The following is a 26,248-nucleotide window of genomic DNA, read 5'->3' as shown; positions in this document are numbered from 1 at the left end:
AAGGATTTTATTTATCCTGAATTATTCTGTGCAGTTTGCACCAAAGCTCTGCAATTTTATAGGAAATTTCTGAAATAATCCTCTGCTGAAAATATGTATGCCACTTGACTTTAGAATTATAGCTTTAAAAAACCTGGATTAGTTCTAATGTAACATGTGCTCCTACTATCAATTCATACCCTAAATGCTGGGTATTATTTTTATACTGAGGTTGGTTAGCAAATAGATAACATCTTCTGTGTCATGCAAAAAAATCTTATCTAGGCAGTTATTTTCCCTCCAGATTTAATCCTGCAATGGGACAGGTTTTAGATGGAAATGTCAGGAAAGGTTTTACGAGCTATGAAAATGCAGCTCTTGATAGTTATCTCTATAGGGAGTTTCACTTGACACAGTTTCTGGAACAACTCCCAAAGGTTCACACTTCTTCCTCAGATCCACTTGTCTAACAAAACACTATGCAAAAGCTAGCTATACACACACTTGACACACCGCAAAAGCAAAGAAATAGAAGTCAAACCAGTTCTGTGTACCCTTGTAGGCCACTTGCAGGTACATCGCTTCGGTCTGTGAGAACTACGATACATCTTTGACCAAAGAGACCCATTTTGGTTTGGCCTTCTCTGCCAAAAAGACCGCTAAATATTTACAGTAAAGTGACACACAGCATCTTAGTAAAAAGCTACACGCAGAAAGTTTGGGAGAAAAGATTTCAGGCTGCTCTGCCTGTTCTGTGGTTTATGGCAATAGCAATCTCTGGTGAAGCCAAGACTAGGCACTTGTTCTCATTTTGTTGCTTTTGTGCCTTTACGTCAGCTTTAGCATGTATGCAACTACCACACCTGTTTCACAGTAAAGATTTTTTTTCAAATTGGCATTAATAAAGAGCAGTGATGAAGGAACAGTAAAAACATGAATATCTTTCTTCACCAGTGTTGCCTGGAAATAGACAGGAAATGAAGGAACAGGTAAGCAAATTCTGACTTTCATCACCTACATTCTTCTACAGCATCTGAACCTTCAGGCACTGATTGTATGTTGATCAACACAGAGAATTAGATGTACAAACAACTAAACATTCTGGGATTAAGGCTGGGTAGGTTAATTACAGCACAGCACTTGCTGCAGAACAGTTTGCACACTACATTGGTACATACCGATCATCATCATCTGCATGAGCGTTAGTGCCAGAGGTACTCTGGAGTGTGGGCAATCCCTCCGTAACCCCCTCATCTATTGAGCCTAGGCAAAGAAAAAAGGGCAATTTAATGCAAATAAGTGTTCAAAAAGGGTTGGGGGGGCTGGTAAATACATATAAAGCTTGCTTTCCCAAATCTGTGAGAGACACTGCTTCCTGGGTGATAAGATACTAAAATTGTCTTGGGAAAATCATTTCGAAAACCCAGAAGCAACATGTTCCAAATCAGCTTCTCCTCTGCACAGATTATCTAGCAAATAGACAATTCAATAAAGGGCAAATATTTGGCACACCTAGAAAATGGAAAGAATCTATGTTAAATACAGCCAGAGTTTTCAAAACACATCCAGTACTAACACTGTAAAGCAGAAATGTTACCTTCACCTAAAGGGACCATTTCATCAATTTTCAAGACTTCTTAAACAATAAAGAGTTCCATCCTGCTACACTACATTGCTTTTGTGTTCCAAATCTTCCATATATATATATATATATATAAAATATATCTGTTCCCTGATAACGTCTTCACTTATTGATAAGATACTGAGACAGGAAGAGCCCTCTGAGAAATTAGAAATGCAGCACAAAAGAGACCACGCATCTGTTTGCAAGGGAAATTATACACAAAACCAGAGCTTTGTTCAGTGCACTGACATTCAAACAACTGTAGCTCAAGTGCATTTTGGAAGCAGAATCTAAGCAGCACTAAAGCAAAGCTACGACTTCGTTCACCTGATGTGCTGTTGCTCAGATGGGCCTCCCTCATCACCCCTTGGAGTTTGGCATTAAGTCCTTGTTTAGGTGTATTACGCAAGGTTATTGTGGCCTGATGTCACCCTAACAGGGAGGGAAGATGGTGGTACGGTACTAAAACAATTGTAAGAACCGGTACCCCCACCTCACGCCAACTATACCCCCTGGATAAAAAAAAATAAAAATCCTCTTGGTTTGGTTATGATTATGTAGATAAACGATAAACCCTGCCCTGCTTTGTCTTTAAGCTGAGCGCAGAGAGCCGACTGGATCACCTCGCATTCCTCCTCTTCCTCTGATGATGTCTATAGGTGCAATGGGAGGTGACAAAAACGAATGGTTGAACTCCGCCAAATTTCCAAAGGATCAGAATTGCTGTTGTTCCTCTCCAACACAGGGGCTCCTAAATCATTACGTATGCACGATTAGTAGCGTGAAAGTCACTTGGAAGTTGTAATTCCATCTCGCCTCCCTCTCCCTCTGTTGAGGCTGCACACGAAGCACCACTTGAACTTTTCTGAACAGTCAAGCAGGCTTTGGGTCTCTACCACTGAATCCACATGAGATGAGAACAGATGGGGGAAGCTATCTCCCTCTACACCTACATCTTGAGAACAAGAGAAGCTTAGGACAGTGCTAGGAGCCACTCTTACTGCTATGGTAAAAAGAATTGTGCTTTCTGAGAGAGTGGTACATGAGCAACTGGAATTTGGGAACCCCCTTCTAAAGCTCACTAGGAAAATCAAGTATCACTAGGTCTACAATGACAAGTGTCAGACAAAATGGAAAACCAAAGAGAAGGAACAAAGACATGGAAAGTAAAGCAGAAAATGTGCATATTTTGTCAAAAAGAATGAGAGTAGTGTCTCCAAAAAAGGCTGCCCCATAAAGGTCAGTGTGTTCTACAAAACCTTGCTGAAGTGCAAGATTATTGTCTTAACGCAACCCCACGTTCTGGGGCCAGTGATGGCAAGAAACTTGCACCTCCAGCAGTTTAAAAATGACACTAAGAGAATCAAAACTTTTGATTTTGTTACGAGCTGACAAATTACATTTGGGAAATTCAGCAACTAAGCAATCCATAAAGTTACAAAAGTTAATTCTGTTTTGATTTATTCTTCTTTTTCATGAAATACTTAACTGAAAGTCTACTGAAAAATAAGCCAAATTGCTCTTCTTAGGTTTAATTTTATGCCTTCACCTCTCAAATGGAAACAGTGTTAATGAGTTATGAAAATATCTCCTCAGACATAGCTATTGTTGTAACCATAATGACTTATTTATCAAGGCCCTGCTTCACGTCTCCTTCCATATTATAAAGTGCTTCCAAATATAATAAATTGCAAATGAACAATTCTTGAAATTGCCCAAAGAGTGAATAAGAGCTTTTTGCAGTATCAGAAAGAGAGGCAGGAATGCTTTTATAAATGCACTATAAAACACTGAGATAAATATATGCAATTACACAAGGAAAATATGTTCAGGGAAGAGAAAGCTGCATTTTTAACATATCTTGCTGCCTCCATTTGCTGTTCTTATATTACTGCATAAGGCAATACATTTTGGGGAGGTAAAAAGTGCTTTCTAGCTACAAAGCCTGCCTTATCATATATTAGGTACATGTGAACTGTGCTCAAAAGCAAGAGCACTGCTTCTCTTTACAGCAAAATGTGAATAAAAACTATTCTGAGGATAGTTAACAATGTTATGCGAAGACTGCTAAATATTCAGTCAAACATATTCAAAGAGAAAGAACAGATTTGCACTTTGAAGACTCTGGCCTAGCACGTTTTTCTTCTCCCTGTGGCCATTTGAAGGAAGAACATGCTGTACTAACATCCTCAATAACAGACATTTAACTTTAAACTTTATAATCACTAAAGCCTAAGATCCTCTGCCCCATGCCGTACAAATGGTCAGGTACGTGACCTCAGTGGTACAAAACCCAGAACAGGAAACGGGAAACTTTCCCCAAAATGGCTTCAAAAAGAGATACCTTTTGAAGACAGATGTGCACAGTTGCTTGTCAACAGAAATCATTTCAGGAAACTGGCTGAAGCAAGAACAAAAGTCAGTAAGGTGCCTGGCTACTGGAGCACATTACAAAGTATTTTTTATTAACGCTAAGACTCTCTTAGGAAAGGAGATTTTCTAGCATCCAGCGGCACCTCTCTCTCTCCAATCCAGTCCTAGTCTCACATTCTCATGCCCCAATTCATTCACGCCACTTTTGAGTATGAAATTTTTCTGTATTTCTAACTACAGGAGAGGTCCTCCAAAACCTTCCGTAGATCATATACTACTCATCTGTAACCCAGAGTTTACACCCAGTTTGTTCTTTTAAGCTGCTTGCATACAGTGTTTATAGTTGGTAAAACTCCCTCCTTTCACTTGATACGCTATTTCTAACTTCCTCTAATCACTATTTCTACTTGTTCTATTTTGTCTGTGACAGTACAATTAGATCGATGACACAATTTGCATCTCTTTCTACATAGCCCTGGCAAGGGCCTTCCAAAGTTCCTATTATAATGAGTTAAAAACTGACTCAAACTAAACCTGTTCTTGAACAAGGACCACTTTTCCTGGAGACTACCCAGCAAACAAATTGTTCCTTTTAGTTTTGAATCTACACACTATTTTTGGCAAACTACACTTAAACATTTACATTTAAACTGATAGCAAGTCTGCTTCTCAGAAAAGGTAAACAGCCTTGTCTCCAGTAAATCTATCATTTTTGCTTGGAAAAAGCATTGCCAATCTAAAATACCAACAAACGAGCTGTAAGAACTGATGAGCAAAACCAACAACATAAAGTCTTGAAGGATGGGATAAATGGAAAATATTTTCATTTCTTTTTATTACCTGAATAGTTTAAGAACACTGATGATATATTGAAGTCCTGGAATGGTCTGACTGATCTAACGCTCGCTGTCTTCAGAGAAGGCACAGTGTTATGCTGACCAAACAAAACAAATAATGCAGGCTACTAGGCTACATTTATTTACTTTGTTGTGTAGTTTATTTATTTATTTAACTGAAGCAGCCTTTCATGTATACATTATTTGAATGAAGCAGACCAATACATCTGCCACCCTTACACTCTTCAAACAAAACAGGCTTTATTAAAAATCTTTCAATAAACTCTACCGAGTACAGGTCAAGCCACTTAACCGAAAGCAAAATAGCTGACTCAGGCAAAATTTTGGCAATTACACTAGAAATATTGCAAACTCTCTATCTTCTGACTTACTAAAAGCCATTCAATGCATTCTGCACAAAGAGGAAAACAGGGATTGTTACAGTAACCTTTAAGTATTAGCTATTATTAAACAACAGCCTGCTCGAAGAACCCAAAACGGGCTTCAAATTGTCTTTCATGGAAAAAAGGTTTCTCTCAGCAGTTGGCAGTGTTTGAAGAAGCAACTTGAGAACCAAATCCCACAGAAATGGAAAGATTCTCAATATTATGACTGTGTGGTTTTGTTTTCGTCTGGGCCATTAAGATGAGAGTGTTCCACCACTTATTTTGCAAATCTTCTTACAAAGGCTCTCTGTCATGATTATACAAGGTTTTAAGTCTGGGGCAAAGTACCATTCTATCCCTCTGTGGCTACAGCCACAAGTTTTTTAGATTTGGTGTCGCAGCTCAGCTGAGATCATGCACTTTGACATGAAGGAAAACAGAATTATTTTCGCCAGCCAAGCAACTAGAGGTAAAAAGGGTTATCGATCTCTGCTGAAGAAGGAGGTCTACCAACAGGCTTACCTTTCCTAGCTGCCTTCTGCAAAGTTACTTAGAAGAGCTCCAAGCCTCATCCCCCATTGGGGTTTACATGCAGCATTCCATAAACCAGGGGAAAAAAGGCTGTTTCTCAAAAGTAAAGCATGACAAAACAGGCAGATCCCCTCCACTAAAATCACAGTGCACACATGCCTATTTGAACATGTATCCAACGCCCGAAACGGTCATACCTATAGAGGAAGACTGTGGGCTGATCAGGAGATCTTCCTGCACTTGCTCGCTTCCTGGGACCGTCTGCTGATCGCTCAGAGAGCTCTGGGATGCGCTAACAGGCTGTGATACCTCCTCGTGCACCTCCTCGTCACTTAACCTTTCCACTTTGACACGCACGTCTTCCTCAATCACAAGGGGAGAACTGGCTTTTGTGCTCTCACAAGTCATGTAATCTGTAATTCTTCTGTTGGACTCGGAGGGTCCAGGCATTTCCAAAGTCCTAGAGTTCTCCGCCTGCTTCACCTTCTCAGACTGAAGTCTTCGATCAATTCCAAAAGGAAAAGTCCAGGGAAAAGCTAAGGATGAGTCCACGGGCTGATTTCTGGACTCTGGGTAAGAAGTTGAAGGATTCAGCACTTGGGGGGAACTTGTCTGTGTGTTACACTTAAGGGGGCTCTCGGGAGACATAACAATGTAGCTTTTGCGCTTTCTTCGTGACTCTCGGCAAACAGGAATGGTTCTTTCCACTACGCTGCACTCAGAAGAAACTGGAGAAAGGCTGCCATCCCGAGAAGTAAAATTGCAGTTTGCGCTGTTCTCCTGTCCTGCATCCAGCACCTTCTCTTGCTGGCTGTTGGGCGTGTTCCATAAAATGCTGGACTTCATGAATTCCGAGCACGTGCTAGCAACGCTGAACATCTGCATGTAGCTGGCTGCAGCCAACACATCGATAATGTTTTCTGTATTAATAGATAGTGTTGCTGTGTAAGCATATTCCAGGAGTGGTATAAAACCAGTCACTGTCACATGGTGCAGGTCTAACACGCTCTTGCTCTCGTCTTCTGCTTGGCCGACGAGCTTGGAACGGAAGAAGTCGCTGCAGGCTGCCAAAACCACCTTGTGCGCCCTGAAGATTTTGTCCTGGACGCGGATGGTGATATCACAAAAATGTCCATCGTTACGAAGCATGTTCAGCTTTCCCAGCATCTCCTGACTGTGAGCAGGGGAATTATGAGTGAATGTTTTAACACCCATTTTTTCACCTTTATGCTAGCGTTCTTTCCACATATGAGAGATCACAGGTACCCTAGAACAAAGAGGAAAACTGTCATTTTCATCTCTGAAAGCAAAAGTGAAGTGGCTTCACTGATATAAGACTCTGTATGAAGAAAATCCAGCCTAGTTCTCTAGGGTCAGGTTCTTCCTCGGATTCAGACTGTGCAATGGACTAACTCTACAGAATGCCATTACCTACCTGTACTTTTCAAAAACGCAGATCAAATTATTTGCAATTTATCACTAATATCATCTTCCACATTTCTGCTACTGCCCACTCAAAACAAATTCCTAACACAGCTTAGGGAAAAACAGATGTTGTAATACTGAAAAGAAAGCATTTTTAAAACTATCATCTGTGTGAGAAACCTGTATTTTTATTTTCTGGGCCCATGAAACTATTGTTTACGGTTCTTAAACCTGACAGGCTTTGTCAAACGTTTCTTTTAAGTGGAAAAGTTGTTAGCTCAGGTCCACTACAAGTGTGCAGGAGCAAGCAAATCTCCCAGACAAGGTATTTAATACCAGAAAAGCTTTAGAGAAACTACAGCATGAATTTCCAAAGGACAGAGTTCAAGCTAGTAAACATAAAATAAGAGTTGCCAATAGCTCTGCTTTCCTGCTGTAGCGCAGGTACTGATTGCCTAAAGCTGCTTTTAATAAATAGCTTTGGACAAGGATGAGAAGTTATTGAAAATTCCTTCAAAAACACAATGGATTATAAACCTCAAAGGAAAGTTTAAGTTTACATCAAATACACATAAACTGATTTTATATATGCGATAAGTAATATGAGGAGGGCAACTTCTTTCTTCTGAAAAGTACAAAACTGCCCTCTTGGGGACCAGTTCTCTTCTGTGTGGGAGCAGATGCATGGTTTGTGTGCAAGGCCCTGAAGGAGGAGAAAGGGGTGCATGCCCCACATCGCAGGTTTTAAGGCTGCAGCAGTATCTGAAAAATAAATGCCTCTGATTTGAGGAGGATGAAGCTGATCCATGACTCGATCTCTCTGCAATACACAGAGGAAAGATGCCGTGCCAAGCCAAGTGCAATATGCCCAGACGTCCTCGGCCCCCGCAGTGGAACTTCTCTGGCCACCAAGGCTGTCTCTATTTGCAGAGAGCGGAGCATCTCTGAACGAGGAAAATCAGCTCCTGGGTTCTCTCCAATTATTTCTGAATTATTTCACTGTAAAGGAAACATAAGCCACCACGTTTCACCTTCTTAAGCCCTCCCCAAGGTTCCATGAAAAGTCTTCTGTGTTCCACATGACTCACACAATTAACATGATATAGAAACATCATCTCAGTGAAGTTGGTGGTTAAACATCAGCAACATAATTGGATCTGATTATTTCCCGGAGTCAGCCAGCTTCTTCACATCATCCTTCTCCTTTCCCTTAAATGTATGCAAAAACATACCACGCTTGCAAATTGCTCATGTGGAACTTCGCAGATACAAAGAGCACTGCAAGTTTGGAACAACTTACCACAAATCTCACAAGTCTTAGCACATATTTAAATGGCAGCTGTCAGAGCCCACCTTGTTCTACAGACATTTACACTTGGCTTCTTCTTTTTCCTACAATTTCACTTTGTCTGAAAGGCTTTGCAGTATCAAGAGGAAAAATATCTGTTTGAGAGAACAGATTAACTAACACTTAACAACATATATATGAAGTCTGAGTGAAACTATAATGGCCATTTGGATTTAAAATGAAATTTCACACTACTGCAGAGGAAGAAGTTAAGCACAAGCAAAACATTCCCTTCACTGAAAGAAAACATATCGACCTCAAGAGGCATCTGAAGATCCAGACTGTTTGTTCTCCAGCATGAATCAAATGAAAAGCATATTTAATTGATCTCAGACCAAAACGCGACAGTAAAATCTTGTAACAGTGCATTCTAAAATGGCCTTGGGATACCCTTCCTTCTGAATTCCCAGTTGCTGCAGCACTTCCTTGGCACATCGGAAGTCCAGAAGTACTTCTGTTCAGCAACGGGCTACAAAAAGAATAATACATTTGCAAGAACTATCAGCGGTGTGCCTGGTATTTAGGAACGGTACCAATACATAATTATAAACATGGAGAAAAACCTAAGCAAGCGATCCCCCCAATTCTTACGCACCCAGAAGGCTAACCTATTTTCCTTCTCTGTTCATCTGAACGAGTAACACTGAGCCCTTCAGTCTCTTAAGTGGGAGCGCTCTATTCTGCTACCCTGCTCCGAACCATTCCTTGTCTTGCTTCCCCCTTCCTGCCCGCCTCTCCCCTTCTGGCTTCCTTTCCCCTCTCCTTTCATCTTTTGCTTCCTTGACCTTGATCTGGTTACAGAAGTTAAAATAAAATAGCGGAAGTCAGTGATGTGCAATAAATTGATTTAAATTTATTACAGGAGCGGCGTGCCTGCCATGAATGTACGGTATTGCTCTGTTAAGTCACTTCTGCAAAATGACCTTCCCCCTCACTGCACTGACACCACCACTGAAACAAGTGGTTCCTACACAGGCTTCAGCGTGGACAAAGGATGTATGCATATGCACGCTATTTTCAGAAAAATCAAAAGGGGTGGGCTGAGGAGGGGGAACAGTATCAGTTCGTTACAGTTAATGAGGTAGTAAAAACGTCAAATATTTTTAGAAGGCAATTTAAACAATATGAAAATATTTTCCGCATGAAAAGCATGAGCATGCTAAAGCTCAGCCAGGTTATAAAATGGTTCAATTCTCTTTGTTAATCTTTCAGCGGCACGGGGCGCTTTTATAGCTACACTAAGTCACAGTGATGAAAGAGGGTAAAGGGCTGCAAGACAACAACTTCACCTCAAGTCGAACATCTCTAGATCGTCACCATTTCAAAATGACATTTTGTCACATCTTATTAGCTACCGATTGTTAAGCAGTCCACGGCAGCAGTCATTAGACCATAAAGGTATAGGGCGCTACATTCAGGAGTGATTAAAGAGCCATAAACTAGAACTAAATATACACTGTAACTTGGGAGCGTTTGGGGTGGGGAGATCAAGGTGCGCACATAAACTAAGCAATAAGTGGGTTGGAGCTGGAAAAGTTGTTCATCTTTGAGCCACAAACCATCAGCGATTCTCTAAGCAGGGACTGGGGCTGGTATCATCAAAGGAACGGTGGTTGCCTTTTCCTTCCCAGCTGCTGCCGGCACGGCTCCTCCTCCCCACATCCCCCCGCATATCCTGGCCCACAAAATACTGGAGTATTTCAAAGTTCACGAGAAACACGTTGAAATGTAAAGACACTTCCAAAAGTTTTAAAAATATTCTCAGCATGACATTTCAGCCTGTATTTAATGGGCTGTACTCAACTTTGCCACAGAGACTTACAGTTCTGAGACAAGTTTTTTTCCAGTGTGCATTCCTGCGCTGGAAACATGGGGGGATTCGCCACCAAAGCACGGGTCTCCGGAGAAGGTGACAATTTGGATGCAAGCACTTCAGGGCTTCCAGAGCAAAAAGAATTTTCTTCACTATTAGCCAAAAGCAGCCTGAAGGTAAGTACTACTGTATCAAAGCCTTACAACTCTGTACAACAAAACCATACAACTAATAAAAAAATTAGGTTTTTGTTTTGTTTGTTTGGGTTTTTTAATCCTAGGAACACTAATGTAGACCTGACCTTTAAGTAGTTCCAAGTAACTTAGCTCCTTTTTACTGTTTCAAGGCTACTGAAAAACAAGTTTTAGCAAGAGTTAGCAATTCACATACACTGTTTTGGGCCAATGATTAAACACATGTCAAGTTTCTGTGCTTAGAATCAGTACGAGTGTGCACCACATTGTCTAAATGGAAAAGCAACTGTTACAGAATTGAAAAATATTTCTTAATACTGCCTACTTGTACCTACCGAAAACTTCGCTTCTTATTCACCTACCGCCTCATATTATGGCTCAAATCACTGGTTTGGAAACATGGTATCTAAAATAATCTTGGGGTTTTTTTTCTTTGGAAGAGTCCGTGAAACAAACTCATAGAGCTGTCTGCATTCAGTCTCTCAGTGAGCTACATCATTTTACAACAGAAGTGAGTAATTTTTTAGCACTGCAAAACTACCACTCCACCCCTCTGTATCCTGATCCGTGGCAACTTACAAAATAGCATGAAAACACCGACGTTTCTGAACACTAAAACCAACAGACTTCAGACGCATAAATACCAGGTCAGCTTCAGTGCCCAAAAACCTTAGGAAACTGCCACCCTACTGCTCAGGTATGATCACCTGTGAGGCCACAGTGTAAATCAGATCACTAGTTACCTTCTGAGTTTTGGCATTTGTTTTTAACCCAAACCACTCCTCAGGCACTGGCTACAGCACTGTCCCACGAACAGCAGTAGCAGCCCAGACACAGACAAATCTTCTTATGGGGATAAATGCATGACCTGGACCACCTTACCTCTGTCACCTTCTCAGTGTGCTACACAGGTACCAGCACCCTTTGCTCCCTCAAACTAGCTAGTTAGTATCGTTAACTTTATAACTTAATTACAACAACAGTTCTTAGCGTGTACTTAACTCTTGAGTTTGTTACTTTTATTTCAGACCTGAAACACTCATGTATCTAAACACACATCTGTTTCCCCCAACACCGGCTGGCCTAATAAAAGGTACTATCTCCCACCACAAATCTTGCCTTGCTTTACTTGACAAAAAAACTGCTGGCGGGAGCTGCCACACCATTCTCATTTCAAACGAGTCAACAGCACTTGCTAAACTTTGCTTTAAAGCGTATTTTAAGTCAGGCCAGTAAACCTAGTCTGAGCTCAGCCCACCACTGGCAAGTCTGATGGTATTTATGAAAACAGGGAAGGCAAACACAAGGTTTCTGTGCTCAAAATTACGTCAATGTGCAGTATTCACTTCGGTGTACTGGAATCTGTGGAATGCAAACCTGTAACCTTTAGCTGCAGTGGGTGACTGGACCGGGGAAATGAACCATCCAGATAAGTATGCAGTGTTTCAGAACTTCAATTTCCTCTAGGACAGCATACTTCAAACTGTAAGTGCACAAAGGAGCTAGTGTTAAGTTAGCTGCTTCATAAACACCGTTATGTTAAAACCTGAAATAGATGCTGAGCTGCAGTCTGTAAACGAAGGCTGAGGTGATACTATACCCTGCGAAAAACAGGAGAGCATTCAGTACCGGGGCTGCCCTGGTCCTTGGCCTCTCAGTTTGGGAACCAGACTTCAAACCACTCCCACTGAAATACCTCAAGACACTGAAATTGTTCCTGTGTCCTTTTCCTCCCAGCTTCAAGAAGAGGACAATTTTCAGGCATTTTCTATTTTTAAGGAGCTGGGGGGTGGGGGAGTTGCTCTTGGACAAGGCTCTTGAGCTGCACACTGGACATCCCTGTGGGAAGACCTCTGTCTGCCCAGCAATGAATTGCTGATGGTGAGATAAGTTAACTCCGGAGAGCTGCACTTGGGAGCTTTAATGGTAGAGCAATTTCACACAGTAAGCTGAGGACTACAATCCATCTATTTACTGTTAGCAGTAATAGTTCCTTTCACACTAGCAGGCATATAACAGAGCGTGTTGTGCTTTTCCTATGTACTCCACAAGTGCTGCATTTGATAAGGCCACTTATTTTGTAAAAATTGGGGTTTTGGCACACCACTTTTGACAAGTTCACATGCCAGAACTTTTGAGGCTGTTGACTCTATCTACCATTAGTGTCACTCACAAGAAGTTTTTGTTACCTTCTTTGTACTTGCACACAAGCTTGTACCCATGTTCACCACTTTATTTTTTTTCCCCCCAAAAGCACTTTCCAAGGATGCTGCAGTGGCAAACTGCTTCACAAGCAGCCACCTCTTCCTCTGAAAAACCCCAGGCAAACAGACTTTCCAAAAGATCATCTTCCTAAATTTTAGGTACAAGCCACCAGAAGGGTGGCAGGCAGTATTTCAAAACTAGCGTTAAGCTTCACAGAGGCAGACTAAAACACCATCAGGAAGCAGCCATGGTTCAAATGTGTAAGTGCACACAAATAACGCTAACTGATCCAGGTCTGTGGGAACAGCCTACATAATTTTCAGACGAAAGATGAACTCCGTGCACCCAGGTCTCAACTGTTTACCACTCGTGGAAACGTGTTGTAGCAATAAGCTCCCCCCTGCAATCTTAAATGAATTTGTAAGCATTTAGCTAAGCTCCTTGTGAGCGCTGTAAGGGCTGTGGTTTACAAAGTCAAAGCACCAGGGCTGCAACTCTTCACAAAAATTGCTGAAAAAATTTGCACATCTGAAAATCCTGAACTATGCCATGGTCCATGATGACTTGCTTGGTACCAACTAAGGCAAACCTTGACAGGACAGGAAATGGAGGCAGGTGCAAAAGCACATATTATTTCTTTACTCCAAGTCCTCTGACAGAGCAGGAATAGCATTTACCTGCAAGGGACAAGGAGAAAAAGCATCCCACACCTCCTCTTCCAAAATAATTACTCGGGAACATGAAAGGCCCACAGTGTCCATGAAATACCTGTTTCATATTCCTAACACATCCCAAGTTTCTCCAAAATTAAACCCTTTGACAACAGAAAGCAAAAGCTTTAACTGTAACATGCCACGAGATGAAAGAAGATGTGTGAAGGCATGGCAAAGTCCTAGATCACAGTTACAGCACCGGCTCACATTATCATTGCTACTGAAAGCATTAATCTTTAATGTGGATAGGAAAAGAATTACTCAGATGACGGAAAAGTGGATTTGCATGATGCAAATCTGGTAGGTGTATTTTAATCCTCGGAGCTGGTGAAAGCATTGAGACAAGGAGTAGGGTGCCAAAACCAGCAATTTATTCTACAAATGATTTTATTGTAAATTGAGATGGGAGGTCAGCTGCAACAGAATACTTCTGAAAGGACAAAATTAGAAAACATTTACATATACATTTTAAGGGAAAGTTCAGGGTGCAATTTTTTGCAGTAACAACAGACTCCTTTCCCCTCAGAAGAGTACAGACTTAAACTTGTTTGCATGACTGGAACTTCAGCTGAGTGTGGAACTGAGGGGAGCTGATACACCTCCTCTTCAAGATGCTGCGGCTCCCAGCAACTTATCACCTCTGCAATTTATCATTCAAAACCCAGGGACTGTTTTGGGCCACCGTGTCATATATGGTGGTGTTAAAAGAAGTCAATCTAATTAACTTCTTGAAGTATATTCCCATACTAGAGTGTGAAAAAAATCCACCTCTTCTGGCTTTCTGTTTTTACTCCTATTAGCATTGAAGTGTAAGCTTTGGGCAGAGACCAATGCTGCTGCTGAACACATCAAACTCAAAATCTCCACATGCTGGAACATGTGCTTTACTCAGTGGTAAAGAAACCGATACGCACCAGGTATTAGGCTAATGAAAGAGCTCCCATTTCTGTGCAAATTCCTAAAAACGGTTACAAAAATTCTCATCTCTTTCCCCAGCTTTTGTCACGACGAGCCCAGGGCCTGCTCAGCAAAATCGTTTTGTCATCCTCATTCATCACCTTGAAGCGGGTTCCAAAGTTCTGACATGCAAAGCAGAGCGTACTCCTGGCCAGCACTCCTTCAAAACTCCAGTAACCCTATCCCGCAACTGCCACTGCCCTCTGGGCACACAGGGCAAGGCAGACATCCGCTTAGTGCGTCCGCTTAGTGCGGCTGTGTTGATTCAGAGCTATCTGAACAGAACCGAAGGGACCTAGATAGAAGCCAAAATATCTTGTTAGAGACCCTGATCACAACATATTACCAAATCTCCACTGTGAAGCAGGGCAGGGGAAGGCACTGTTCTTGCAATCTGCTTCTGCACGTTCCTGTTACTTGATTGCGACTTTGTTCGCCAGAAGATGGACAGTACCTTAGCATGCTCTTCCATTTCCTCCTCTGTTTTGCAGAATTTTTTTTTACACCATGGATATTAAGACACAAACAGCACGATGCCCGCTGTTAAAGCAACACAGACCAAGAATAAATCAGAAATATTTGCTTAGTTCCAAACGACTCTGTTGTACTGGTTCTAAACTACAAAGCTCCAAGTAAAAAGCACACGGATTCCAGAGCAAGAAGACCAAAGTCTTCCTCAAGCTACAAGACTGCCTCAGCATATAAAAGCAGGATGTTTGCTGGATACATAAAAAAACAACATCTTTGGTAATGAAAGAGAGGAACAGGTCTACTACTTTTATTTTAGAATATTAAAACCAACAAAAAATATATCACAGAGCTGCTGTTCTTGCACCACGAGGTCATAACAAAGTAAAAGCTGTAAACCATTAGTTAAGCCATCACAATTTTTCAGGAACTGCTGTTTCTACATATAATTTGAAGCACAACGCGTCTCAAGGATTTTTGTTGCGTTTTCCTAATTAGCAAATGAAGAAAGTCAGATATAAAAATTCAGCAGTCATGTTCTGACAGCATGGCAGGAGGTATTAAAGACAGCCTTGGGTGCAGGCTGCTAGGAAGAAATACTGCAGCTTGAAGAGGAGCCTACCTTAGCGCCCAGCACACAGCAGAAAGGATGGGAATGCGTACACCCAAACCAAGCCAAACCTCTCGGTAACAGTGCCTCCACAAACCTTCAAAAACTTCCCAGTGATGGAACAGAACAAGACACAGAAGTTACTTATTTGGGCCAACACAGATTCCAGCATGTCCTTTGCAGACTGTATCTGTTCGAAACCCCCAAGCATACATCCTGGAACTCAGAAAGGATCTCTTCCAACCCCTGCATCTCACAGAATTAAGAAGTCACCTGCCTGACCATAATAGGTAACAGATGCCAAGGCCACATCCATTAATTTCACCAGAAGCCACATACTTGCAGCAGACTCTCGTGCAGCTCTGACCAGTCATTTCCTTGTGAAAGTGACACTCCAAGATTTATTCTTGTCCCTTGCCATCCTGTATACATGGCCTACAGGAAGCGGCCTGCAAGACTTTCTTCTGACTGATCTCAAACTGGCAAAAGAATTTAATCCTATTGTAAACCTTCCTTTTTAATTTCTGTTGCAGGAACAGCACACCACCTAGGTCTCGGGCAAATCAGAGACAAATGAGAGTTCTGGTCACTGCAGCTGACAAACTCACAGCTGTCATGAGGCAACTCTGTAGCAGATAACCAATACACAGATAAATCAGGAAATTATTCACTGTGGAAGTATCACCGAGCTGGAATTCAAGTTGTACATAGTGAAATTTAAGTTGCTAAATGGTCCCATTGGCTTCTCACCAGTGAAAATTAGTCTGCACAGCATTACAAATGGCCATGGCCACAGCAGACTCTACTGACTGATGGGAGAAGCTGAGAGCTGACAACAACTTATAACCAAAAAAGCTTAGGAACCACCGACAGACAATCGAGAGCTCTGTACGTAGGCACTGAGTGTGCTAGATTAATACAGTAAGGAGATTAAAGCATAGCTACAACTCCTAGTCTAGATAAAACTTGAAGATTAAAGATCACATTGTAGGTGTGTAAAACATGTTACCACTCCTTTCATTAGGAGTCAATCTCCAAATGTTTCCATTAGACGCTGTGACTACAAACACGCAAACTGGTATTTTAGTTCTCAGGGAAAAGGTGCTAGTGTACCAGGAGAAGAGGCAGGACTGTTCAAAGATTGTCTCTTTTTGTGGTACGCACCTGCCAGAAAGCTTGGCTACATTAACACTGTGTTAATTTCATCTCTCAAATACTTAGTGCGGGAGCTCTGATTATTGGAAAATACAGAGATGTTTTCATCTCTTAATGATAAATGATTATAGGTGTTTGTATACCACTGCAGTAATCTGGCTAAATGCAAACAACCTGAAGAAAAGAAGGAAGAATAAGAAAATAAACAGAAAATGGGACACCACCTGTGTTTACTGAAGCTAAAGTATGTCAAACTGACTTGATATTTTTCAGAAGGAAAAAAAAAAGGAAATGCCACATATGATGAGAACTTAATTAAAACGGTTGAAAAACATGATATATAGAGCTATTAGTGAAAACAAGGAGATGAATAGACAATCTGAAGCTAAGGAGCCGGCTGAAAAGAACTAATTCATGTACTTGAAATAACAGGTTAAAGAGTTTACCCATGAAGTGTCATAAAGACTTGTTTTAGCAACAATCTCCGAGTGTTTCCGTAGAGACTGGCTCAAAAAATACTGATGAAAAGGTTAAGATGTCTCGTCATCACAACACGTAAAAACAAATGACTGAGAACTGGAGTCCTAGGAACAAAACAAAATTAATGGGAAATCCAACAGTATGAAATTAAAACCTCGACATTATATACCAGGGAGCTAGTAACAGAACTGAGCTATAATCTGGAAGCTAACTGTTAACAGCAACTTTGGAGCAAGATCTCCACACTACGAAATTAAATTGAACAGCTAACTGAAAGGCCCACAGAACAACCAGAGTATTTTAGTACCTCCGTTTTTGCCAGGTATTTGTCAATATCTATTTTAACCTCCTGAAAGGTTCTCAAAAAGAGGTTTTTGGTGTGTTTTTCTTCTCTGTGCATCTCTCCCTTAACACGTCTGTAAAGTAAACTATGCTTAGATCTTTTCAGAGTATCAGACTTAACCAGGTGACATTCAGCTAGAAACATGTACTAGTTAGAACCGATGGGGCATACATTATGTGCACCGATCAGCGAGACAGCTCTTAATCTCAGGATCTAATTAAAAGAAGAGATTACAATAATCAGGGCAGTACAGTAGCGTGCACCGTATGTAAATTGGTGATCTGACGCCACTGAATTTTTACGCAACAGCTAGAAGACAAGATGTTTCTTGAAACCATTTACAGATAAAGATAGATGTAATTTTCTTAAAAGACTGTACCTTTCTACATAACTGAGGTTCGCTGGCTCCAACAAATTCCGTGTTTCATGCAACAGCTGAACTCTCAAGTAAGATTTATCTGGGGAGAATTTAAAACAGTAAAATTTTCACCAATCTGGTACGGGATGAGTGAAGAACTTCCGGAATGTAATCAGGCACAAGATTCTGGCTTTTCTTTATTACTAACAACACACAAGAAACTCCACACATTTTCATAGCCTTATCCCCTGCCCCAAGTCTTGTTCTCCCCAGCCACCACCACATTTTTCAAGTTTTGGTGTGATCATTTGAAGTCAGCTCTTCCAGAGAACAGAATGTTACCATTCACTACTTCAAAGGCCCCAGATTTAACTTGTTGCCTTTTTGAAGCTGCAGTGCGAAGTATAAACTTTATGTGCCTAATATAGCTTTCACATGGTTGAATAAGCAAACCAGATAAATGCCACTTTCCCCAGCCTCCAGCACTTTAAACTTCTCATTGTAGGAATCTCACATTAGCGTTCCACATAACACATAAAAGCAAATTTTCTGATAGTACTTAAAAGTCAGGCTCATTTAACAATATGAGCAGTAACTGCTAAAAGGTCTTGTTATATACTGAACTACGTTTATTCTCATAATAAAAATTAATGTGCAAACTTCCCTAGATAGAAAGTATTGACATATTTCACAATGGATTCACTGCCCTGCAAGTTCTGTTTTTCACCGGTTCTCTGAGAAAGCACATGCTCAAACTACTAGATCGCTAGTCGAACAGTGGTTTGCCCTGAAAGCACATGCTAGAGACATTTGTGCCATCAACATATGAGCAAATCTCGTATCTGAGAGTTTGCGGGTTCATCTTTTTTTAAACTAGAATAAAAGCAACAAGTGAGTTCACTGTCCTCTTCATATCCTCACGCAGGCAAGCCCTGCAGACCATAATCAGATCATACGGAATGGACTGATGTGTTACATCCCCGAGACACACATTCAAATTTAACCACTCTTTCCATGACAGTGTTCATGCATAATTTTTATGTGATCTTAATACCTTCTTTACACTTTTTGCTCTGTGCAAATTCAGGTTAAATTCTTCTCAAATTTCTTGGCGTAGAAAAGTCATTACATGACGGTTTCCCACTCTGCGTGATAAAAAGCAAGGCTTCGGTTTTATAGACTTTGGTCTTCAACAGCAGTAAAACGAATGACACACAACAAAATAACCAAACCACCAAAACCCAGGCTAAACATTAAATTATTCTAAGTACTGCAAATTGCCAAAAAATATCTATAAAGTACCTTCATTTGCCACGAGGCAGCAACCTTCTAGTTCAATTCCAGAAAGCTAATTTTTCTTGTTTTACCATGGCTACCCATAGCAATTCAGTCTTCACTTTCAGAAGCCCTGCAAGCATATCAACTTACAAAAAACATACACCAAAAAGATTATTCAAGCCAGCCTCCCAAATTAGTAACAAAAGCCAAAATCTCCAATCCCTTTCTTTTTGGTGGTACCACGTGAAAGAAATATCAAGAGAAATAGCATGGTCTTTTGCATCCGCATACCAAAATTTTCCAGTATGGCTCACTATTTTCTCGGTAGCACTACTGCATTACATCCATGCAAGAGTCAATAGGGGAAAAAACAACACCAAACACACCAAAAAACCTACCTGTGCTTCCTCACACACATATTTCTTCATTTTCCCCAAGAAAAAACAAGTGCCTAACTGGGTGCATTACGTCAGCAACCAAACTCAGGAAGGAATTTCTGCCCTCCGCTATCACCCCCAAGCTGTGCCTCCTACTTTAGTGTGCGTGAGGCTTTAATTTTTGTCACTTGGAAATGACAACCTGTCTCCTCATTTTACAGAAACAAATGACTGTAACTGCATATCACAATCATTAGGTTTGTGACAGCCAAATTTGGCTAAGTGCTAGTTTTTACTAGCTCACCACAAAGCTTACCTGTCAACTCATTTGTTGCTTGAAGTATTCAGGTTTATTACAAGAAATGACAGCTTTCCTTCTCTCACTTCTATTCCAGATTAGCAAGGAAGCGTTACACCTTAACAAAATCCACGTTAACTACAATAAATGAATTTTTCTGAAGTTCAATGCAAATCTTAAATCTCCCTGAAGCATGCTAGCCCCATTAACACCCGAAGTGCTGGAAGCCTGCGCTGACAAGCAACGCCACAGAAAAACCTGTGTAAAGAGCAAAGGGGAGAGATCAAGGCGAAGTCACACATTGTGTACAATGTGAAGAGGCGAAAAGGCATCGCTAATCCAGACGGCATGGACCGTGGCCAGCTAGTCAAGGTGTCACAGACACATAAACAAGCAGCCACCTTTCCAACGGAAGCAGCTATAAAGAATCCTGAACAAGTTTAAGCAAGGCAGGAATGTGATTGTGTCATCCCCCATTTAGCACCATGTGTACCCTTTACTTTCCTAATGACTCATTTATGCAGATAAATGCCTAAAAGGAGTTCTTCTTGGCCCTGAAAATTAAAAATCCTTGTATTCATCCACAAATCACCTTATCAGGTGAGCAGCAATTATTCAGGCCTTCTAACTTTCTTCCCTTGTATGGCCAAACCTGGACTGGCAGAACCATACCCACAGTTCAGGCTGGGGACAAGGAGAGTTATGCAGGACTTTTCTGAAATCTCTAGCATCTTTTACGAACATTTCACAGAAACTGAGAAGTTCTTTCTTAACAGGGGTACTTATCCACTTTTAAAAAAACCAAAACCACCACCCAAACAAAACAAAAACCCAAGTCGCTGGAAGAAAACTGCAGAAACTGCCAGAGCTCCAAGACAACGTAAGCATCTGTCCCTAAGATGGGACCAACTTGCTCCTTAACCCACCAGTTAGACCCAAACACACTAAGTTCTAGATTTCTAAGGCTCTTGGGTCTCCACAAGACATAGCATCTCCATGCTTCCAAAACCTTCCAAAAGACTTAACTCTGGCAAGTACCCACCATAACTGCAGGCTTTCCATGAAGGACTCCTGGTAACATCCAAACACAAAATGCCGTATCAACTGCCATCTGTAGCCAGCTTTATAAACCAGAATCTTCTTCACGATCTGTATTACCCCTAAACTAGCTCTCGCTACAATTACTATGTTCATTTGTACTTCGGAATATAAAACATTATCAATGTTTACTGTGTAACGATATCACAGATGAGCTACAAAGTGTCCCTTTATTATAAGGCATCTGAATAATCTGAATAATGCTCTGAAAAAATTGCCTTTATTCAGTCTTCTTGGATAAAGCAAGCAAATAAATACTGTGGTCAAATCAGATGTACTAAATAGACTGGGACAATACGGCTTGGAAAAGAAAAAACCCGAAAACCACTAAAGACAGAAAACTGAGAACACAAAGATCTGTAAAATTGCAAATGAGGTGATGACTGCAAAAAGATTCTTTATTCTTTCTCACACCGCAAAAACTAGCAGTCACTCGAAGAGATTACCATTCACTGGGTTTAAAACAAAAATAAGCCCAAACCCAGGAATTATTTTTGCACAAACTGTGAGATTCGTTGTACAGTATACTGCAAAAGCTACAAGTATAAACTGTTCCAAAGGTCTAGGCAAATCCATGGAGGACAGGTTCAACTGGCGCTATTGAACATGACTGTCAGCACATGCCCTCTAGTTCGGGCCACTTTCAACCCTGTCACCACTGGTAGATGCATGGAGGAATGATTATCGCGCTGTCTGTGTATGCTCTTCCACTCTCCCCCTAATGATTTACTTCTGGCCACTGTCACAGACCACATGCTGAGCCCAGCACACATTTTGCAGTCCTTATTATCCCATCTTTCACATGCTCTGAAAAACCTGTTCATGTGAAATAATCATTTCCCCAGCTCTAAATTGGAATATATTAAAAACATGCTATCTACAAATAACGCACAGTTTAAGTCACTTCCTTAACTTGATTAATCAAGATAACTTGATTAAACGGAACGTAAGAATTAAATGATATGCCGAGCATTTACAATTCCTCTCTTCCCATCCGTATGCACAAATTCCATTTTATCAGGTTTGCAGTTCATTTGCTACCACCACCATTTCGTTTGGCACCTTGTACAAAGCAGTACTAGACATTTGTTTTCATCCAGTGAAACCATTAGAAGAATCAATTTGATCTCCAAGGCAAGTTAAGAGTAATGGACTCCTATGTTTACTTAGCAATAAGTACACAACTATTTAATTAGATCTATGCACCAGAAACTGCATCTTTCAAGGCAACAGCAGCAGCCACAAAGAGTGAGGCATTGCAACTTCTTATATAAATCAGCATTTTCAGTATTTTGTCCTGCTTCTTACTGCTGAAAAGCTAGCCACCTGCTTCCATATCAAACCACTATTACAGGTAGAGGCACATCTCTCACCCAGTTTTGTTCCTGCAATCTTACACAACACTTTTTCAAAGAAACAAGCAATTAAGTTGCTGCCCCTTTTCAGCCACACGCGATTCCAAGATTGATGTCATATTTCAAGTGACAGACTGTGAACGCACTCTGCAACTGTGGCATTTAATTTAGAAGTCAGCACTCGACACGTTGAAGCATTTGGAATTCCTGAAGTCTGGCTGTCTGCACAGTTGCATAATTTGAGCAGGGATAACCTACTTATAAGCGGGTGAGATAGAAGAATGTCAACAGACAATCCCCTCTACGTCAAGGGACATCTCCTTCCTCGTCACGTGCCAGCAAAAGCATCGCTGCTTTGTCACAGCACAACTTTCTTCTTGCTCAAGCTAGCGGATTACAACACCTAAAAAGGAGGCAAGTTACACATACCACCAGATCTCCTCAGAGGAAGATACCCAGACCTCCACAAAGCCCATTGAAAAAGAAGTTCACCAGATGTAACACACAATGCTGGCGAAATGCTAGATCAGAAGCAACCAATACAAGCACAAAGTACCCTGGACCTTCTCCTTATCAGTGACAAGTCACACGAACACCATTCATCTCACATCACAGGCATCGCACATCCATTCACGAGAAGGACATAAAAATAAAAAGCCTCCTTCGAGCAAGTCACGGGATACAACCAAAAATAACGTTCGGATGCTCGTTCAACTTCACACAGGAGGGAAGCTGTATTTGCTTTTGATCCCTTTTGCAAACGGCTGACCAGACCCTCCTAACAGCATGCATTTGCTACAGACACCGCAGAATGAAACCACCCCTTTTAAAAGTTGCCAGAGTTCATGATTAACCTCCTGTTGCAACAAACATGGCAAGGATTCAGTTTCAGTTGCTGACTACTTCTCTTGCATATTACAGAAGAAATACGTAAGGACAGTCCCCCTGCCCCACCTTCCGCCCCCCCAAAAACCCCCCAAACACAACCCCGACAGTCACAAAAAGAGGAATTCTCTCACCCTGCAAACAAAACCAGCACGAAACCTCCTGTGTGGGAAAGTAAGCGCGATCCTCCCTCCTGACAAGTCAGCATCCGTGCAACATCCACCTGGGGAGACTAAAGTAGGGCTGGAAATTCCCTTCGCCTGGAAAGGGACTGCTTGGAGTGTTCGCACCAATTAAAGTTTCGGATTAAAAACAGCTGTTCAAATAGAAGTAGTCCCTAGGGAGAGACACTTACAGCATTGTAACTGGTTCCTGGTATAAACAGTTCTACATCAATGGAGGCATTTATACTGGTAAGCTAGCAGGTTAACACTTGTGCGGCTCTATCTCTGTAAACAGATGCACTTAAGCCCAAGCAAGGTCTCCAGGTGCATCACACACCTTGGATCTGTGCTGCGTGTAGACGTCAAGCTACAGTAAGAGACCTTGATGGCAGAAGAAAAGCACATCGCGCTCAAAATACTAAAAGACTCCTGGATGCTAGTCCGTGACCCACCTGCATGCAAGCCATTCCTGCCCAGTGTCACCTTGCAGGGTCTGCAGAGCGGTGCCACAGGCGTGCCCCACATGTGATAAACAACATGTCACCTCGTCTGTGAAAACACGCAGCTAGAGGCTGGGGATCGACTCAGGAGGTGAACTGGGTGACCTCCACCTAAGTAAAAGCTAAATGTACTAGACATCCCAAGGATAAATAAAATAAAAATTAAAAAAGGGGAAAAGGAAAAGCCTCACGTCAGGCAGAAGCACAGAAAGAAAGCAGGGGCAAACATGTAACTGGGAAACCTGAGAAATTCCCCACGTGCGTATGGCAAACCAAGGGCTTCACACAGGGTGAAAGCAGGAGACTTCTAGAAACATCACAATAGATCCTAGGCTGGACAAGTTCTGTGTATGACCAGAAAAGAGAAATGAAACTTATTTTAGAACTGTGCTTTCCAACTTGGGGTCTGCAGACCCCAAGGAAGTACACAGACTACTTATTTTTACTCTGGTGGACTGCTCAGCAAATAAAAAACCTAACATCAAAACAAAACACAAGGTAGGCCTTAACCTGACTGTACCACACTGCAGTATCAGCAGAGCACATGAAGGAAAAGGGCTGAAAGTCTCAGTCACGAAAGAAAGATGTAGCGGGCAGCCATGAAGTGCAGCCAAGAAGAGATAAGAAATGGGTAAGAACAGGTGACCCCTCCAGCACGTGTAGCAGGGAAGTACTATGGTCTGGGGGCAGGCACCAAAACAGCTGCCGCTGGGCGTCTGTGGGAACATACAAGACATGAAAGGACAAACAGTGGAAACCTTCTCCTTGGAAGCATGTAGGAGAAATGCCTGCCTGCCTGCCTCCCAAAGGCTGCCAGTGAAATGCTGCCTGAGCCTTTCCTGATGTGTACAAACACGCACAACGCGGGATGCACCGGCTTCTGGTAGGCAGTCAGCGGGATAACCCTGGTGTGTATACATACGTAGGAGGAGACATACTCCCCCTCATCAGCAGGCAGAACAAGCTGCGCAGCGCAAACAGGAGACGGGCTGGAGGAGTCACCTCTTAGCCTTTGGTGGAAGATGTGTGCATGTCTATTTGGGTGGAAAAAAACTTAGCGGGTTTTTGCAGACAGGAAGAAGCCTCCTAGGTTTTATATAATTAACAGGCTGCGGTGGTCAAGCATGGAGCCATCCCCCAGCACACCTGTGTGTGGAAAGAAGTACAGCAGATTTTGGAAGGCAGTGGTACCCTTGCCCTGTGTGTACGAAAGGAGACAACATGCTCTTGGCAAGCAAGAAGCAGACTATGCAACTCCCCCCCCCCCCCCCCCCCCCCCCAGCATCTGCCAATGTTTATGTTTGCATATAGGAAAATAACCCCAAATACATGGAGGGAGAGCAGAAAAACATGCAACAGATCTCGATGCAACAGATCTTGGCAGACGAGCACTACGATATCCTCATCGTGCGTGGACATGGGTGCAAGTGGAGGCAGCACTGCAGACCACGGCAGATGGGCAGTAAAGAAGATGCAGAAAGGGGTGTTGCAAGAAAATAAAAACAACAAACCACAACAAACAAAACACACCAAAAAAAAAACCCCAACAACAAAGGGACGGCAAGCTTCGCCTAACAGCTAGTGGGAATCCTTCTTCTCCTCCCAGAAGCCTGCAGTGGAAAAGGCAGCAGGTATCCCGCTGGGATGCGGGAATCAACACAACTCCCCCCGCCCCATCGTCAAAACTCCGCGGCTGCGTGTGCCCGGGCAGCACCCGAGCGCGCCCCCGGGCTCACAGGCGCCACGGGCCCCCCCCCGGGCAGCACGGGCCCTCGCGGGGGGCGGCCGGGGACACACGTGCGGAGGCGGCGGAGGGAGCGCACGGCGCAGTGCCACCCCCGCGGGGCCGGGCAGCCCCGGGGACTCCCCCCGGAGCCACGCGTGGCCGCGGCGGGGCGGGGGCAGAGGGCCGGGCCCGCGGGGGGCAGCGGGCAGAGCCCTCCCCGGGGTGGGCGCCCGCCTGCGCGCGCAGGGGAGCCGTCCCCCCGCCCCTGAGGGGAACCAACGGCCGCCGCCGCCACCCGCCGCCCCCTTTCCCGGGCCGCGGCCGCGCTCCCCGCCCCGGTTACCTGCGGTCGGTGGGGCCGGCTGGGCCCGGCGTGCGCGGGAGGCCGAGCCCCTCTACCGGCGGCCGCGCCGGGGCCCTGCACGGGCCATGACGGCGGGCCGGGAGGCGGCGGAGGAGGCGGCGGAGGAGGCCGCCGCCGCCTCCCCCTCAGGCGGCGCGGGGAGGGGGAGGGGGGGGGGGGGGGGCGCGCGTGCCCCCCCGCGAGAGGTTTGCGCGGGGGGGGGGCGGCGCGGGCACGCGCAGGCAGCTGGGGGAGGGGGGGGCGGGGAGGGGGTCCCGGCGGTGCGAGCTCCTGCGCGCCGCGCCGCCCGGCCGGGCACTTTGTTTGTGTCCCACAGTGCACCGCGGCGGGGCGGCGGGGGCGGGGCCGCCGCGGCGGGGGGGGGGGGGGGCGCATGCGCAGAGCGGGAGCAGCGGGAGCGGCCGG

At 43.2% G+C, this 26,248-nt stretch overlaps 1 protein-coding gene across 9 annotated transcripts in view; it reads right to left on the bottom strand.

Moving 5' to 3' along the window:
* ZBTB44 (zinc finger and BTB domain containing 44) overlaps positions 1-25,960 on the bottom strand; it is a 44,547-nt gene extending 18,587 nt beyond the window's left edge. For 6 of the 9 annotated variants that reach the window (XR_005107777.1, XR_005107776.1, XR_005107775.1 and 3 more), the window contains exons 1-3: positions 25,823-25,960; positions 5,927-6,996; positions 1,158-1,242 (exon numbers count right to left, since the gene is read on the bottom strand). Coding sequence is in view for 5 of the 9 variants with exons in the window: in XM_037409713.1 (XP_037265610.1) it covers positions 1,158-1,242; positions 5,927-6,944 (1,103 nt within the window). In the remaining 4 variants the exon portion in view is untranslated. Of the gene's footprint in view, positions 1-1,157; positions 1,243-5,926; positions 6,997-25,822 lie in introns of those variants that run through there. The other 3 variants (XM_037409709.1, XM_037409714.1, XM_037409715.1) reach the window with 2 other exon arrangements.
* Between the last annotated feature and the right edge of the window lie 288 nt (positions 25,961-26,248).

The sequence above is a fragment of the Falco rusticolus genome, chromosome 16 (assembly GCF_015220075.1).
Source record: "Falco rusticolus isolate bFalRus1 chromosome 16, bFalRus1.pri, whole genome shotgun sequence".
Lineage (NCBI taxonomy): Eukaryota > Metazoa > Chordata > Aves > Falconiformes > Falconidae > Falco > Falco rusticolus.
Note: the sequence above shows the minus strand (reverse complement) of the source record. Positions and strands in the feature narration are given on the sequence as shown.